This window comes from Cavia porcellus, unplaced genomic scaffold, assembly GCF_034190915.1.
Source record: "Cavia porcellus strain 051 isolate PalLab524CR breed Dunkin Hartley unplaced genomic scaffold, mCavPor4.1 scaffold_28, whole genome shotgun sequence".
In the NCBI taxonomy this organism is placed as follows: domain Eukaryota; kingdom Metazoa; phylum Chordata; class Mammalia; order Rodentia; family Caviidae; genus Cavia; species Cavia porcellus.
This window is the reverse complement of record NW_026947511.1, coordinates 37,088,537-37,106,243: the sequence shown is the minus strand read 5'-3', so window position 1 is coordinate 37,106,243 and position 17,707 is coordinate 37,088,537. Positions and strand designations below refer to the sequence as shown.

General features: G+C 42.7%; 1 protein-coding gene across 1 annotated transcript in view; it reads right to left on the bottom strand.

The window, feature by feature from the left end:
* Ptchd4 (patched domain containing 4) overlaps positions 1-6,450 on the bottom strand; it is a 157,377-nt gene extending 150,927 nt beyond the window's left edge. Inside the window, exon 1 of the mRNA XM_063238768.1 lies at positions 6,018-6,450. Coding sequence (XP_063094838.1) covers positions 6,018-6,392 — 375 coding nt within the window. The 5' untranslated portion in view covers positions 6,393-6,450. The remainder of the gene's footprint in view (positions 1-6,017) is intronic.
* Between the last annotated feature and the right edge of the window lie 11,257 nt (positions 6,451-17,707).

Genomic DNA, 17,707 nt, shown 5'->3' with positions numbered 1-17,707 from the left:
TTAAGTGGAAAAGATTAAAAACACCCGTTAGAATGGATTCTTGCCTAAAATGTTAGGAAGGGGTTAAAGAGTGTTGTCTGAAGAGAAGAATGACCTTTGTTTGTTCACACACCTGCATCATGCAGGGCTCTGATTTTCCCCCACTTCCATCCCAAGCCCTGCAAGTCCGGAACCACTGAGAAAAACATCATCAGATCAGTGCATTAGGAAATTGGACCAAGAATGTACAGAATTTCTGGGGTTTTCTTTCTTAATTTCATTTTTTTGAGACAGGATCTCACTACATAATTGAGGATGCCATGGACTCACTGCATACCCCAGGCCGGCTTTAAATTCGCAGTGATCCTCTTTGCCTCAGCCTCCCTGACTACTGGGATTACAAGTATGCACCACCGCACCTGGCTCTTTTTTGGTTTTTTAAATCCCTAATCCTTGAATTCCAAAGAAATATATAAGCAATTATGAACATTAAGTTGGGTTAAAGTAGGTCTTTGCTGAAGTCAAGAAGCAGGAGTCAAGCCCCATACCAAGGAAGTTTCACCCACTTCGGGGATTCAGAAAATTTAGTGAACAAACAAGCCTTGGTGTGAGGACAAGGAAGAGTGTACAGTGACTCATTCAGGACAGTGTAGTTTACACATTTCTACAGTATCATTTAAGTCTAATGATGTACATCTATTTTACCCAGAGGAAAAATATTTTAGGATATATTTTTGTATCCATTTGTCATTATACATGGATCTTATGGATTATACGGTAGAATGTTACATAAGAATGATGGAATCTCACTGTTCCATAAAAATTCCTGCAATTTCCTGGCCTGGCTCTGTCATGTTCCAAGAGGAAAGTCCTTATAACTGAATTAATGATGAGATCTGTATAATGTCATTCAACCAGTCTTTAAAAATCTAGGCTAGAAACCAGGTCTCCCGAGCATTTCTGAATTTAAGGTGCATTTTCCTATCTCACACAATCTCATCAATTCCTTCTCCTTAATACCAATTTCAGAAGTTGTCCAAGGGTGTGGCACATAAACTCCTTTGGCCAGAGGACAGCTGAACCTGGAGCCTTACTCTAGCTTGTTCAGACTCTATAATAAATGATGCTAAAGGAAAAACGATTTGCTAATGAGTATGCGACACTCTTTCTGCAGGTTCTACATTGGGCAGATGGTAGAGTTGTGGAGGCTGTGTTCTGGGCCCTTTCCACCAGCCAGTCACTCTGTATAGATTCTACACTCTAGAGCAGCAGTCTCCTCCTCTGTCACGGGTCAGAGGTGGCTTAGAAAGTATGGACCTCGTTCTTTCTTTGTACACACGTTTGTTATGGAGAGCAGTGAAAGAAGTGATCACACTTCTAGTATGGTATTGTGGTAACCGACAGCTCTAGATTTGAGTTCCAGCTCTACCGTGTACTGCTGGAATCTCATGGAATTCACTTAAGGTCTTTGGTCTTCATCTACAAAACTGGAACAGAAATGCATCTCTTGACTCCAAACCTTATTAAAAAAAAAGATAACATACCGTATACAAAATACAAAATACTGGACATACTTATGCTATGAAATGAATATTCAATGAGTTCATGTTTTTGCATCTTAAGAGGTGGAACTAGAAAGATAAGTGTAAATAAAAATGTAACAGAAGATCCTGATGTATGTATTTAAGAGATTTTATAATAAATTGGGGGGAAATGAAGAATACCTTATTTTGTGAATCTCTAAAAATAATACCAGCTGTGACCTTTCATGTTTACTGAACTTGTCCTTCTACTGAAATCAGAGCTAACGAATTAACTACAACACCTTCCAACATGGAGGATGCACCCAAAGGAACTCTCTCCTGTTAAAAAGTAGAGAATTCTCTCTTGACCCTTGTCCTCGAGTGTAGTGTAAGGATGTCCATCCTGACTTCCCCTGAACATCTGCATGGAAGTGCTGTTATTAATTGGGTTTCATAGAAGAGCATCTGACAGGTGATCACTCTGCCCGCTTCCTGTTTGCTAGAATGTTGCCATCTAAACTTGGAAGCAAGCCATTTCCAAAGACCACATTTTGGTCTGCTGCGTCTTTACCTCTGTCCTTGACGCTAAAGCGATATATGAGGATCGTCACTTTCATGGAACCTGCCAGTGGAAAAGTGAGGTTCGTGGCTACTGAAGAAGCAGATCAAGGTCACCTGTAACCACCAGAGCTCCCTGAATGACAATGGAAACCCTCACTGGAATCTAGAGCAGTCTTCGCCTAAGGATCTCAAAGGCCTGTTTTACTTTAATAATGAGACTAACTTTAGCAGTATGTTAAATATTTCACCTAAAAATTCAATCTGGCCACATTGAGGCTGCTTATGTGAAAATATACGTACATATATGTTTTTTCTTAGTAGATTACAAAAAGAGTTCTCAATTATCCTGGTTAATAGCACTTCACAGAAACCTAGAATACAAAAACTATCTTTAAATAAAAGTATTCCACAGAGGTTCAAAAAGTGACAATTTTGTGATGCTACAGAACAAATGCAGAAATTAATCTATAAAGCCCATCAATGAATATCTATTGTGAACACTCTGAACCTTGACAAGGTTGGGGTGGGGGAAATGATTACTGTAAAAGCAATATAAAACATAAACCTTGTGTTTAAACAGGGAGAGTACGATCTCCTTATTCAGAGTTATAATGAAGGGCAGCTTGTAGGATCTGTATTGTATCCAGGTGTAGGAACTTCAGATTTTGGCATCTTTTCTACACGGCTCTTGAAAAGTTGTATAGGATTCATTCTTCTGTAGTATAAGCTTCCTGCTGCTTTTTGATGCGAGATTTATCTAAGCCTCTGTTTAGATCCTACAGAAGGCAATTTCCTGTGTCCCTGCTTGTCGGAATCACCTTGTCAAGATATCATGTCTATCAGAAGTCTTAACCTTGTCTGTACTGAGGATGACCTGGATAGCTTAATGGTACTCAGAAGATGACCTCTGACTGTCATAACTCCGGTTTCTGATCACTCTCAAATCTTCACACGCTCTCTCAGCACTGACCTCCTGCTTCTCTCGTGAACTGATTGCTTTTTCCTTCCCCTACCATCCTGCCACTGACGTTTCCCTCAACTCACAGCCCCTCTCCACCAAATCATACAAATACAACCAACGAGTAATAAATGAGTAAAATAAATACCTCAGGGGTTTGCACCATGAATGTTAAAGTGGTTTCCCCAGATTATCAGAATTTTATGGTCCCCAAATTTTGGGCAGAGTTGAGAAGAATGGTGACCAGTGTGCGCTGGAGGAAAGCAAAATGAATTAACGGGCTAAAACTGGACATACACAGACTGTATACCAGCAGTTATCAGACGCCAACATACATCAGCATCATGGAGACACTGAGAACCACCACACATGAACTAAAATGTTTCCAAATGATACAGGGTCACAGCAAAATGCCATATCACTGGCTCCCAACCAGGGAGCCCTGATCCTGGGAGCCTTTGGACTCCCCTTGGCAGAATTCTAAGCACCCATGGTTCTTACTCAACTACATTTTACACTGCATGAGCATGTGTGAGATGGTGCCTGGACTTGAGAGGCCTATCACTCTCTGAGAGTCTCAAAGGCCCATTTACTCCACATCCCTCAAGACCACCACTGTGCAGTCAAATACACACATTCAAGGAGACCCTGATATAAATAGGCAGAAGAATAGGGATTTTCAGCCCAAATGCAATGCTTCTGTTCACTTAATAGACCAATCCTCTTCTGTGATTACCCACTGACTTCTACCAAGATGGGTATCAGCCAGCCAACCAGTCAGAAGTTTGGATGAAGCACCTGTTAAAGGCCCAGCAGGCTGTTGGCTCAGTGATGCACCCCAGATCATACAGCTCCCACCTCCAGGTAACTCTGGGTGAGGGTGCTGGCATCTATTTATAAACTATAGGGAAGTCCGAACCTTACTTTTTTTGGTCCCATATGCCTAGAAGAACACACAGTAGAGCATATGAATACAACCAATGAGTAAAATGAATACCCCAGGGATTTGCATTGTACATATTAAAATGGTTTCCCCAGATTATCAGAATGATCACAATGCTGATTGGACACAGCTCTTTCACCTGCAGAGTGCCACTGAATGCAGGCAGCTGAGACCCAGTTCATCATACATAGTAATGAACTGCACACTTGACTCAGTGGGGAAAGCACACTGAGATTTAAACATGACATGGTTTCCGATCTTTCTCTACTCCAGATAATTGGCACAGGAAAGAACCCAGAGAAAGACTGCAGGCTAGAAAGATTACCTCTCCACCACATCCTTTCTTGAGCAAGCAGTAATGGTCATGGCAAAGGATTCAGGAGGCAAGAAGCATGCTACCCAGGCACACAGTCATCATGCACCCATCAGTCAGTGTGAAACAGCCAAACCCTCCCTCGCTTGAGAGCTGGTGAATCCTCTGTCCAGTTTCACTGCATCTCCAGGGCTGCACGCTTTATGAAGCTTTATGAAGCTGAGACCTTTATCAGCCTCTGGATCCATTCAAACAAGGATACTACGTTTGAAAAAGAGGTAGTGTATGAGGTCCCCTAAGTGAACCAAATCCTCCTTTATTTAATTCAGGGAAAAACAGGGCTTTGGTTTCTCTCAAAAATTCTGAGAAAGTTATTTAACATGGATGGTCACTCTGTTAAATAAATTAAAAAACAGTGAGTGTATTTCCAAGTTAGGACCTTAATTTACTGAGCCTAGGGGCTCTCTTTGTCCAGTTCAGCCCTGGAAGACACCCTGTCCTCACCCACACCAGGAGGAAGAGCCCTCCTCCTCTTCCTCCTCCTCCTCCTCATCATCATCGGGAAACACCTGTCTTGGAGACTGTGGTTGTGCAGCTTCTGAGCATGCACAGGGTCAAGCACACAAATGGTGCAGTGACTCTTTTGGAAGTCACATTTGTCCCTGAAACTTCAGTCACCTGGAGACTGCATGCCTCATTGCCTGCAGCAGCTCCAGCCTGACTGACAGTGTAGAATGAATTTAGAAAATTCATCTGAGGGACAAGATTTGAATGGAGGGACCAAACCACACACTGCTTCACTGAATGCTGATACAAATCATTCTTTGAAATTTTTGCAGATTGAAGATTTTTCTTTTTTCTTTTCTTTCCTTTCCTTTTATTATTGGCCTGTTACAACCATCTTGCTAGGGGTTAGATCTGTTATGGGAAAGGACTTAGCAAGCCAATGCATCAGTCAGGTGCACGCTCCTGTTTTCACACAGAGATTTCTACCGCTTTTGCTAAACACACACGCACACACACAAATTCCTGGAATGACTGATACATTCATAACCCATTGATCTCTCTCACACACACACTCATGGACAGCAAACACGAACTCTCTGCATGTCACAGTCGAGCCAGGCTGGAGAGGTACACAGTGGACATGGCACTGGGTGGATGTGTAATCAGTAATAAGAAATACAGTGAGCCCCAGAATGAAAAGAAATCCCCCAACTGTTCAGGATTCCCCCACCCCCTTCCATTCACTGATTTATTAACCCTGAACAAAGATGTAATTGCAGGGTCTCAGAAACTTTTTTGTTCTTTTTTTTTCTTTTTTCTTTTTTTTTCTTTTTTCATTTTTTTGGCATTTGTTCGATTTGGCTTTGAATTTCTTAATGTCTAGTCGTGCCATTCATTGCCTGTTTTCTTCACTCAGTTGCCCATCTTTCCCCCCCAGAAATGAAAGAAGCATCTGCTTCCAAGTCTTAAGGATGAGACCTCTGCATTTTCTTTGCTTGTTTAGGGCAAGAAATGAAGTGCTGCCTCTTTAATCGGCAGGAGCATGCAGGAGGAGCATACCTTTAATTTAGTGTTGGGATACCTCACTTGCACCCTGGCTGTTGTCTTATTGGAGACGGCAGCCTGCCTGAGATCCTCTAGCACTGAAATAATATCATCCAGCACGCATTTCTTATCCTGATTTCTCAACACACACAGATGGGAAAAAGTATAATTATAGCCCCTGTGGTTCACCTTCATTTCCAGCACGGCTCGGTGGGTCTGCAGGATCCCCTCGGCCTGGAGCAAAACATTGTCCCCGGGTGGCGAGAGGAGGATCACCCTGCCGTACCTCCCAGGGGTGTGCAAGTCCGAATAGAGCTGGCTTTTGGACTGGTCCAGCGGGAAGAGGCTGCCGGCCAGGCTGCGCTCGATCTTGGCTAGGCTGTGGCTGGGGGCCACCAGGCGCTCCAGGTCGCCCTCGGGCTGGAAGCGGCGCAGCGCACTGAGGCCGCAGGCGATGGTCAGCACGGCTGGCACGGTGAGGAAGAGGACGGGGTGCCGGCCCACGCACACGCCCAGCCCGCGGCCGCACGCCCGCAGCCCTCCGCGGAGCGCCTGCCGCAGCATTCTCGGGTGCGGACCGCGGGGCCGCCCGGGACGAGCGCGTGTGCCCGCGCCGCTCCCCGCGCGCCCCCGCGAGCCCCGCGCGCCCCGCGCCGCTCCACTCCACGCGGTGCCCACGCGGCCGGCGGCGCCCCCGGCACCAAAGCACCCCGCCCCCGGCACCCCGACACCCCGCCCTCCGACACCAAGACACCCCGCCTCCGGCACCCCGACACCCCGCCCCCGACACCAACAGCCCGCCCCCTGACACCGAGACACCCCTTTCCCAGATACCAAGACATTTCGCCCCCTCTGCATCAAGATACCGGGGGCCCCAGCACCCTACTATCTGTCCTCGTGCGGGCACCAAGACATTCTGTCCCCCCCAAAAAAACTAAGACACTCGGCCCCAAAATCCCCGAAACCCGATACCCCGCCCCCCGACTCCAAGACACCCAAATACCCTGTCTCCCAGATCCCGACATTCAGACACCCTGCACTTGGCACCGAGTCACCCCACCCTGCACCCCCTAAATCTCTGATACCCTAATCCTGGACACCCCGCCGACCCAGTCCCCAAGGCCTCCAACACTAAAGCTCCACGTGCCTCCTACTAACGCCTGGCGGCCCGTCACCGCAGGTCCCCAACACCCCCCCTTCTTAACCCGCCACCCATAAGGCCAGGGAGCCCCAGGAGGCCCGGCCGAGAACTTTGCAGAACCCTGGGCGCCCCGCCCCATGGAAGCCCCGCCCAGTCGCCTTGTCACACCAACCCCTAACCCTTAATTCCAAACCGCAGCTCTGGCCTCCCTGCTCTCAGCGCACTGTAGCCTTGCAGTTCACTTTCTGGTCCGCATTCGGCCGCCGGTTCGGTCTCCTCCGCTGTCAGTTCGGTCCCGAGCGAGGCGCTCGGGACACGTGGTCACGGAGGCGGGCTGCAGTGACCCGGTGCAGGAGGCCAAGGCTGTCCTCGCGCGGGAATCCTTCAGTCCTGGGTGCGGGACACGAGTGCTGCCAGGGGGACAGAGCACAGGGCCGCAGTCCCCGGCCCAGACTCAGCTATCTAGAAACCGAAAGAGAAAAGTGAGGCTTCCCTGCAAGGGAGTGCGGGCATCCTGGCCACCCAGGACCGGATCCGTGGAGCGCCTTGCAGAGGAGGCTGAGTGCCTGGGTGCCCGCGTGTGCCCTTGGGTATGTGCGTGTGCACGGGTGTACACGCTTATGTGCACGAGTACGCTAGTGTGTGTGAGTATGTGTGTGCACCTAAGTGTGTACACGCGTGCGTGTTGCAACGTGGAGACCCGCAGCAAGGTGTTGTTAATGAACACAACCGCTGGTTCTGTGCTCTGCAGAACAGAGGTCCTTAATAGGACTCTGAGTCACCACCCTCTCCTCTCTCTCTGCGGACCTTTCCAGCCTTCTCTGTAGGCTCGATTTCTCTTGGGAGGAATTCTGGAATCCAGCATTTCGAACACACTCCAGGTCCTCCCACATGAAGATCACAGGTGGGGGCTCCAGGGTTTGCACACCCGTGTGCGCTGCACCTAGGAGGAAGGCGGCCACGTGACAGTGAGACCTCACTTGCAGACCAGATCGGCTTCAAAAAACGTTCTCCACAGCGTCGAGGAATAGGAAGAAATCATGAGGAACAGTCCTGACGTTTGACTGTGAGCAGGTGACCTTTTCAAAGCTTCCTTTCTTTTTTGAAATGACTGTACTCGTAACCACGGAAGGACCTGCATCCTTTGGAGACTTAGCGAGGAACCCATCTGTGTACAAAAGCTGGAGGACTCATCTGCTAAATTACTGACTGGTGGAATTCACTCTTCAATGAGAGCCAGCAGGCTTACAGATAGGGCTGACCCTGGAGGACAAGAATCTGAAGGATGCTGTCATCAGTAGATTCAATAAGCTGTCCAGTCCTCTAAATTGAAAGTGACCTGGTGACCATTCAGTTTGAATTGTTCCTGAGTGCAGGGCCTCTTCTGGGATGTCCTTGTTGGTTCTCCATTTGGCTCAGCCACAGCCTCCCCAACCCTAAGAACACACCAGTGTTTTAGAAGCACCTTCTTCTGCGAGCCTCCTCCTTCCGTTCAGCTGTGCCAGGTCTCCCGGCCACACTCACAAGCAAGGCTTCTGTCCTTCAAGAGGTGCCCTTCACTCCAACTGCCGGGTCTCCATGTCGTTTTTCTACGGCGTCCTTCAGGTCCTACCCTCTCCATGAAATTTTCTAAGTAGTCTTTTCATGAACTATGTGGTAAGAGATTTAAGGGATGGATGCTTGAATAACTTAGCTAATCCCTTTTATGAAAAGAGCACTAATTATTGGACAAAGTGGGTTCGCTTGGGTGTTTTCTTTCTCAGCTCCTGAGTTTCCCCTGTTAAATGCGAATTGGCCTACTCTTTTTTTTCCAACAGACAGCTATGTCAGAATCATTTGGTCTTCTTATTCTTTCCATTTCCTGCACGTGTTTCCCCCAGCAAATTCAGTAAAATTGGGAGAGGAGAACAGGGAAACCAAAACACATTCACTAAAGGTATAAAAAAATTATTGTATACAGTATGAAACTACACTAAAAAACAAAATTATACACATCCAAAAAAATGCAGCCTGCATGAAAATGTTTCTGTTTATTGCTAGTTGACTGGACGATGGTGACTTTTAAAGAACTGCTTAGTATCAGAACAGTTTTAGATTGGAGAAAATTTGTAGACAAAATTGAAAGGTCCCTCACACCCACATCCAGTTCTCCTTCTTGTGAATCTAATATTAGTATGGTGCATTTATTACAGTCACCAAAGCAACACTGATCCTTAACACTTTCCTCAAGTCTCCTCAGCCTCTGTCTCTGTCCCCTTCCCATCCCAGGGTCCCATCCAGAACACCGCATCGCATACAGCTGTCCTGTCTTTCCACCGCTTTTGAGTGTGACAGCGTCCCAGATTTTCCTTGTCTTTGATTACTTGGACAGTTTTGAGGAGTATTAACATTTTTTGTAACATTTCCCTCAATTAGGAACTACATGATGTTTCTCGTGGGCTCAGGAGTTTAGAGGGGAAGAATCAGATGTAAAGGGACATTTTTATACCCTCAAGGATACACTGTTGAGCTGCTGCCTCCCTGAACCCAGCCACTGTCCTGGGTAGTACTCCTCAGACTTCTCCTTGAAGAGGGCTGCGGGTTTTCACCACCTTCCCTCCCATGTTCTTTGGAGAGAATCACGGTGTGCAGGTTACACTGAGGGAATCCAGGCCCATCTTCTTCCTTCGGGTTGAAGTCTAGAATGAGATTAATTCTGCACAAGCGTTTTTCTATTCTTTGATTTTTATTCCATGCATTCTTTGTGGCTATTGTTTTGTTATACTGAGTATTGAACCCAAGGCCCTCATGCAGAGCTGTCTCCTCATCCCTTTTGTCATTTCTTCATGTTAAAGGACACTGCCACGAGTCACTGTACTGCTCAGGCTAGTCTGAATCTTCTCCTGACTCAGCCTCTCAGAGAGATTATAAGCATGGGCCACTACATCTAGCTCTCTTCATTCATTCTTATACTGATACAGACTCATACATGTCATTGGAATATCTTTTCCCCTTTGGATTCTAATTCAATACTGTTTTCATTGTCCAGATGTTTAGCCATTGGGAGTTCCTTCAGTGAACTTCCGTGTTCATTCAACATATCCTACCTTTGTACTTGTTTTTCTCCTTTTTATAAAACTTTCATTGCTTTCTGGTATTGCATGAGATTCCAGGCTCATCTTCTGTCTTCCCAGGTTCAGCTCTAGAAGGAACCATTTCCCCGAGGAGACTTGGATGAGAGGAGTATTAGAAACAAAGATTTGGAGGCAAAAGCTCCTGGTTGCTATTGGCTTTTTGGCTTCTGAACCCTCCCAATTGACAGAGCAGGGTGCTTACAAATCAGCGTGTGCACATATCCCACAAGAAGTGCACTGACAACTCTCAGAGACCAAAGAAGAGTTCATTGATGCCTCTGACTCTGATCTTTTACTGCACAGTTCACTAAAGTGCCTGCAACCTCACAATCTCAACAGTGGGAAATTTGACTCCATGGTTGATTTTTAAAGTGCTCTTCAATATCAAAAGTGTATTAATTTTTTATTAGATAGATTAAATGAAGTAAGACAAGCATGTTTGCTTAATTTTGATCATGTGAAAAGCTAATGTGAAGTACTATTAAAGATCCATTAGGAAGAATAATTGTACACTAAGGAGAAGAGATCTTTCCAAATCAATGTACAGAAAGTCACTTTTCACCAAAACCTAAGTGGGTATCAATCACATGATAATGATTGCAAGTCCAATTTACAATGAAACAATATTTAGTCCAAAGTATTGTGAAGATAAAGGCAAACTTCTTGCCAAGTCTTGAAAACTGATCTGGACCTGTTTTTTCCTGAAATGTCTCTAACAAAACATAAAAAAATATATATATTCCATTGGGATTATACATATTTTCCAAGGAGCTTGTGCTTTTGTGGGTTAGCAAGAGGGGATTTTGGTGGTATTTCTGTGCAGAGAGAAAAACCTTCCCCTGAAGGAGGCATTTTCTTTGATTACCATACACAGTCTTGACCATGGAAATGAACCCATCTGAGCTGAGAAAAATAAAGAATTTTAAGAAGCCCTTTCTTGGGCAGCAGACTCACTTGTGTAAAGGTGTTGACTTGTGTAAAGGTGCAGCTCCCTAGTTTTTATTGCATCACCAGGCATCAACAGGAGAGCTCAGCACCTGGCTCTGGTATGGCAGCCTCACCAGGTAAGGTGTGGAGGGAGAGAGATGCAGCCCATAGAGGGGCCTTGTTGGGGATCACACAGAGGTCAAGGTCTAAACCAGGAGCGCTGGACCACTGATACTGTTTAAAAACAAAAGATGTGTTGCCTATAAAAAATACACTGGATTTCGGTCCATTTCACCATTTCTTTAAAGTGTCTATGCCACTACCATTATTGCTGATGCATGTGTGGAGTGGTCCTGATTTCGGACAAGACCCTGCCCCAGGAGCTACTGTTGCCCTGCTCAGACTCCCACCCTGACATACATGAAGCTGGGGATGGAATTCATAGTCAATATGGGATAGTAACAGGGAAGGACTGATGGCTCTGCTCATATTAATTTTAATTATTATCTGTGTGCACCACATAATAGTTATATTCATAATAATTATGTTGTATCGGTATATGTGCTTTGATGGGGATGGGGATTTGGAGAAGGGTTGGAGGAGAAGGTTAAAATGATCTTGTGGTTTTCTCCCCATCCCTTATGAAGATTTTTTCCTCCCTTTGGGGTGGTACAGAAAGTGAGAGAGGAGATACAGAAGAACTGGTGCCACAGAATTTGTACATGATTTATTTCATACATAGTTTTCTTGCTAGGAAAAAGTTTTTTCAGTAGGAAAAAAAACTAGCAAAATGTCATTAGACAACAGAGAAACTCAAACTGTTTGACATTCAAAAATTTGATCTTCAGCCTGTCAAACAAAGTGGAGAATTCTGCTGTGACCTTTGGGAATAGCCTTCCTGACACGAAAAGCAATGTAAGCAAAATGAGTTAATATTCGAGTGGAAACATTTCAAAAATAAGTTTCACCTGCTTGCATGCAGTAACGCACTGTACGTGTCCAGAAAACATGTAAACCTTTAGATATTTAGTTTTCTTGTCAAAACAAAGTCAAAATCAGTAGATGCAGAAGTGGAGATGCAATTCTTTCTGTGAGTTCACTACTTTTCTGGGCCCCTCTCCTTTGTCAAGCAGGGCTGTCTTTATCTTATTGCATAGAGATGATCTACTTGCTATACAAATGTGGTTTCGTGAGGACTACACTGCTCAGGTTTGTCCAAAATCTGAGTGAGTTTATAAGGCAAATCAGTTCCAGAATCTCTGGAGATGAAGCCAGCTTTACTAACACCCTACCCTTGGCTTCGTAGAGTCTGAACAGAGGACTCTGGTGGGCATTTTTCACTTGAGGTCTCTGACCTACCAAACTGTGAGATAAGAGTCATCTTTAGCCACTAAGTTGGTAGCAATTCGTTATAATAAAAAACCCACTAGGTTTAGACTTAGTCTTGTGTATCAAAATTGATCATGAATGTTCATCTCAGTGTGATCTGGAGAGAGCTTTTACATATTTAATGACACTGAAAAGTCTTTATACAGAGATCGCTAAAAACTGATTGCAATGTATAGGCATGGGATTGAGTTGAACTTATTTATGTCTTGGAAGCATTTCTATATTCTCTTAGATTATCTTCTTGATTTTTGGCTTTTAATGTGGCTAAATTGATGCTGAAATATGAAAAGCTTCTCCACATTTTCATCACAACCAGGAAAATGCTGTAGTAAGTGTGTTTTAGCCCAGAACTGTAGTTTATCATTTTGCATAGGAATGAAGATCTAGCTAGATATTTTAACTTCGACATTAAGCATCTGAAGCATTTGACATTACATAATGGAAATAATTTAGAACATCAAGACAGCCGTGGCAGAACAACCAAAGACAAAGTGCTTAGAAAGTGGCAGAAGGATGGCAGAAGCATGTGAGAGCAGGATGGAGTATTTCTGAGGGGAGTTAAGGATGATGTCTTTTTCTGTAATAAATTTTTAAAGTGTAAACATCATCATCTTTTCTATCATAGCTACTACTTTGGCAACAGAAAGGAATTCATGACATATTGGTGAAAAGAAAGATAGGTAATGTAAACTCCATTTAAAAAAGAAAAGTAGTACAGATAAAAATTCAGTAAGTAAATTTCCAAAGGAAAAATTTTTGAAAGCTTAATAAGGTCATTTCAGGACAGTGGATGATAGATCCCTTTTAAAAATCTTTATATTGCCTATTTTGTTTAAAATATCTCTGATAAACTTCATTACTTTTATCATCAGAAAAAGTTATAATTGTCATTTTAAAATTTCAAGACAAAATCAAGAAAGTACTCACTGAAATTTATTTTAAAAACTTTACTCATTGTGGAAATCACTACTGAAGGATACATTTCAACACAGGCATGAGTCGGACTTTCTTAATGTTCATTAAGAACCGTGGTGGAGTCCTCAGAAAAAGCTAATGTCAGAACCATTCAGTGTTTGATAACAGTGGTTGAAAGAACTCATTCAGAAACCATGCAATCTGGGCTCTGAGCTCAAACTCATCTGATGGTTAAGTTCGCGATAGTGAGTGAAATTTACAGTTCACACTGTTGGCTTGGTAACACAACACCGTTTCAAATGTTTTCTGTGAAGAATTTGTTGATAAACAATACAATCAACCTCTTTAGGCTTTAAGTACCTTATGTCTTCACAAGCTAAATTTAGAAACAGTAGTCTCTTTTGGAGTCCTCATGACTCTTCAGTATCATCAATGGAATCACATCTAGCAGATTCCACTTCAGCTACTATTAAACTAGTGTTTTCTTTCATTATTCTCATCTTTATTTATTTCATGCAGACTACTTATGGAGATGAACTGCTCAGTCACTTGAAATGCATCATTGACATCTCTAGTTACCAGCAACTGACTAGTACAAACAGTTGACTTGACAAGACCCAAGGGAAACAACTCCAGGTCATTTGCCTTGTTTTACAACTAACCCCCAATTGTCTCCAATTCTGAGAAACTGTTCTTGCCAAAACATTGATAACCTTAATTATTAGCTCTGGCTCCCCCTCTTCCACTGCTGCCATCATGGTTTAGGATGTCAACACTGGCAAGTAGATTTTCTGGCTTGGATGTCTAGAGAAATGCTGAGAAGTTTCACTTTTGCCTTTTGCTTTGGTGAACAAATTCTGTTGTGCAAAGATGTATCATTTAAGCTTCTTTTCTTTTTCCAAATATTGCCATTCTCTGATTTAAAGATGTGATGAGTGCTTAATGTTGGCATTGTCAACACTGTATTTTTAATAAATGTCATTGCTTACAACATTTATTTTGTCATTGAACTTTTCCATGAAATAACCTGCAATCCATTATCCCACATACCTATAAGATTCAAGGTCCACATTTTTCACGTTGGATATGAACTGCAACAGTCACGCAAGTGCTACAGGATGGCATTGTCCATAGCATCTGGGATAGAACAATGGCTGTGTGCTGTGATTTGCAATGGACCAAACAGCAGAGCAAAGCCAGGACAATACAGGACATGGTCTGTGTGGCGGCTGCTGAGTCCTGCAGTGACAGGGACACAGGAACAGCCATGTGTGCAGATAAATCAGCACAGCTGAGCTCTCCTAAAACTCTAATCATGGATGCTAAGATTGGAATTTCACTTGCATTTTCACATGACATGAATTATTATTTTTATTTTGCTTCAACAATTTAAAAAAGGAAAAGGCTGCACAGCTAATAATTCATATGAAAGCAGATAGCAATGTGAATTTAGCCCATGGGCTGCAAGTTTCAGAGCTCTTACACTAGGAGTATGTCCTTCAGTGAAAAATGATTTTAAGAAACTTAAACTGTCAGCTATTTACTATTTTGGTTTTTCTCTGTTCTCCTCAGGAGAAAAGAGTAGGACAGAATGAGAACTGTGCAAGTGGAAAGAAAAACACAGATTCACATATTTCTCAGAGATCTGCTTACAAATGATCTCAGAATTCTATGTCCACTACAAGTAGGGACATTAGAATAATTCAAATGAGAAATAGCATTTGCATGATTTCCCCTTAGGTTTTCTTATTTTATCCAGAAAGCAGTCTCATTCATAAAGTGAGAATGTGGAGAAAAGCACCACACTTGGTGATGAGATATTTCCATTTTGACTCTTTATGGTAATTCCTTACTGTTTTGATCATCTTGAAAAGTGTTAAAACATACCCTAGCATTTTTGTTATTCTTGTTTGCTTGGTTTTTAAAATGGTGGTCTCATGACATTGCTCAGGCAGGCTTTAAATTCTTGAGCTCAAGTGATCCTCCTGCCTCAGTAACTCGAACTACAGGTACACCCGCCACACCCAGCTTGCTTGTTCATTTCTAAGAGCAAATAAGAAGAATCTTTTTAGTTATTGTGTAGTAACTAGAACTTAGTTGTCTAAATCTCTAATTCCTACGAGGTATGATAAAAAGCACAGTGAATGTTTAAAAGTTTAAGCAAAGTAACACCAAGAGAAACACTGCCAATAATCCCCATGGAAATACTTCCTCTTGCTCTGAACTCATTCCATCATTCTGACCAATTTCTGGAGAAGTTCTGAAAGTCCTTTTTTGTGTCTTTCATTGCCCTGTTATGGCTGCCTCAATATTCTAAATTTATTCAAAATATTTGCCTTTCACGATCATTTCATTTTGGGAAAGAGTCAAAAGTTTCACCAGTCCTGTCCTGGGGAATAAGATGGATGGAGACACATGGTCAGGCTTTATCAGTTCACCTCTTCTTTGGATGCAAGTGGCCGTACATTCCACATACTTTTTTGATCAGACCTGAAAAGACACTGTGGTGTGAGGAGTCTCAGGACTGCTGCAAAGACTGGCAAGCACTTTGGGACAAGTGTGCTGAAAGAGGACAAGGATTTTAGGGTGATTCGTGGTAATGTGTCTTTAAGTGCAATATTTTTTTATTTTAAACATTGACCATATATTTGAATCACCCTGTATACTTTTTCAAAATTACATCTTAAGTACAAAAGAACTGATGGTTCCAAAGCAGACTTCCCAGCAGGGATGGAGCCACCTAGCATTTAAAACTTTGATCTGGGAGCCAGAGAGGCTGCTGCCTGCTCCACTCCCTGCCTCCTACCCTCTTCTCCCTCCCATGCCATGGTCTTACCCATGCTGAGATGGGCACAGCAATCAGGACAGGACTGGCTTCAGTCTAGAAAAACTAACATGGAATCCAGTATCAGTTTCTTTGACTTCTCTTGGTGTATTCTCCTAGGTCTATGCAATATCTCCCATAGCCCGAGTCCAAGTCTGACATTTAGTATTCATTATTCTTTTCTCTATAACAGGTACTCAAACCACTTTATTTATATTTTTCAACAATGAAATGACAATTTGTTAAACCAAAGTTGTCTATTAAAGTGCTGGTATAAAACAATTAAAATATCAATAGTGCTAATCATAATAATTAACATTCATGTGACTTAAGAGCCAGGACCTTTGCATATACTTTCTTGCTCCTCCTCACAGAAGCCCTAGGTGGGAAATGTTAATTGTTATAGGGCTCCAGAAGAATTAACTGGGGCTTCAAGAGGGTGAATAATTTTCCTAAGGTCTTGTAACCACTAGATGGCAGAGCCTGGATTCAAATGCAGATGTATTTCCTTCAAAGCATACATATCGATATAAAAGAGAAAGCAGATAAGATAAATACAAAGGCCATCACCATCCAAAAGGAATTGATCTGCTATTCTATGACCTATTGTTTTCTTCATCTCTCAGCTGTTATGAATTGGGCAGCTATGACAAGGGTCAATTATAATGTCTATGCATTTCTCTTCCCAATGGAGTTATTCTATATTAGTATTTAAGGAATTAAATTTCAGATAAAGCATGCAGTATACAGGACACATTGACATCAAGACAAATAAGTTATCAATAAGAATATTAACTTTATTTTATGATATATTTCCCAGTTGGCTATAGAACTTGTACTTACAACCAATAATTGCATGTTTTCAATAACCGTATTTTTTTTTCAAAAATCCAAATAAATTTTTGAGTGAGCATGCTAGGTTACAATGCCATCAACACAGAAAGCCTGAATATCACTATTTCCTTGACATTTCCTTCAAGGGGCTTGTTCATGGGCAACATCGATGCTCGGCTGAACTGATAAAATGGAAAATAATGCTCTTGTATTTCTTAGAGGTTACCGCTGACAGCCTTTTGTATGCCCCATGAGGGGAAAGGTGAGTCTTCTCAGTACTGATTAATTTGTGCAATAAATATTTTGATTCAATTTAAGAAAATATTTCTAATGAAAAATCCAGTTGTTAAAATGAGTTAGTGATTTAGAGTTTAAAATGCTCCTTTTCTCCATAAAAAGCAATTGACCTTTTCGTCTCTGTCTAATGACTATTCATGGATTATGTTCAAAATGGTTATGGAACAGATCAGCAGAAGCAGTGGCTGAAGTGACCATTGATAAATTTGGATGACTGTAAATGTGAATGTACATTCTTGAGGGTGACTTTTACAAGCTGTGATCTGAAAAATCAGCAAACATCCAACTAAGTTCAACATATGAGAACACCACTGAGTGTTTGAGAGACTGAAAACTGGCTGGAATAGTCACTGAGAATTTCACAAAGTTGAAATTATATCTTGTCTTACCAACACATAATCTTTGTCCAAATCTCTGGTTTAAAAATCATGAATAATCA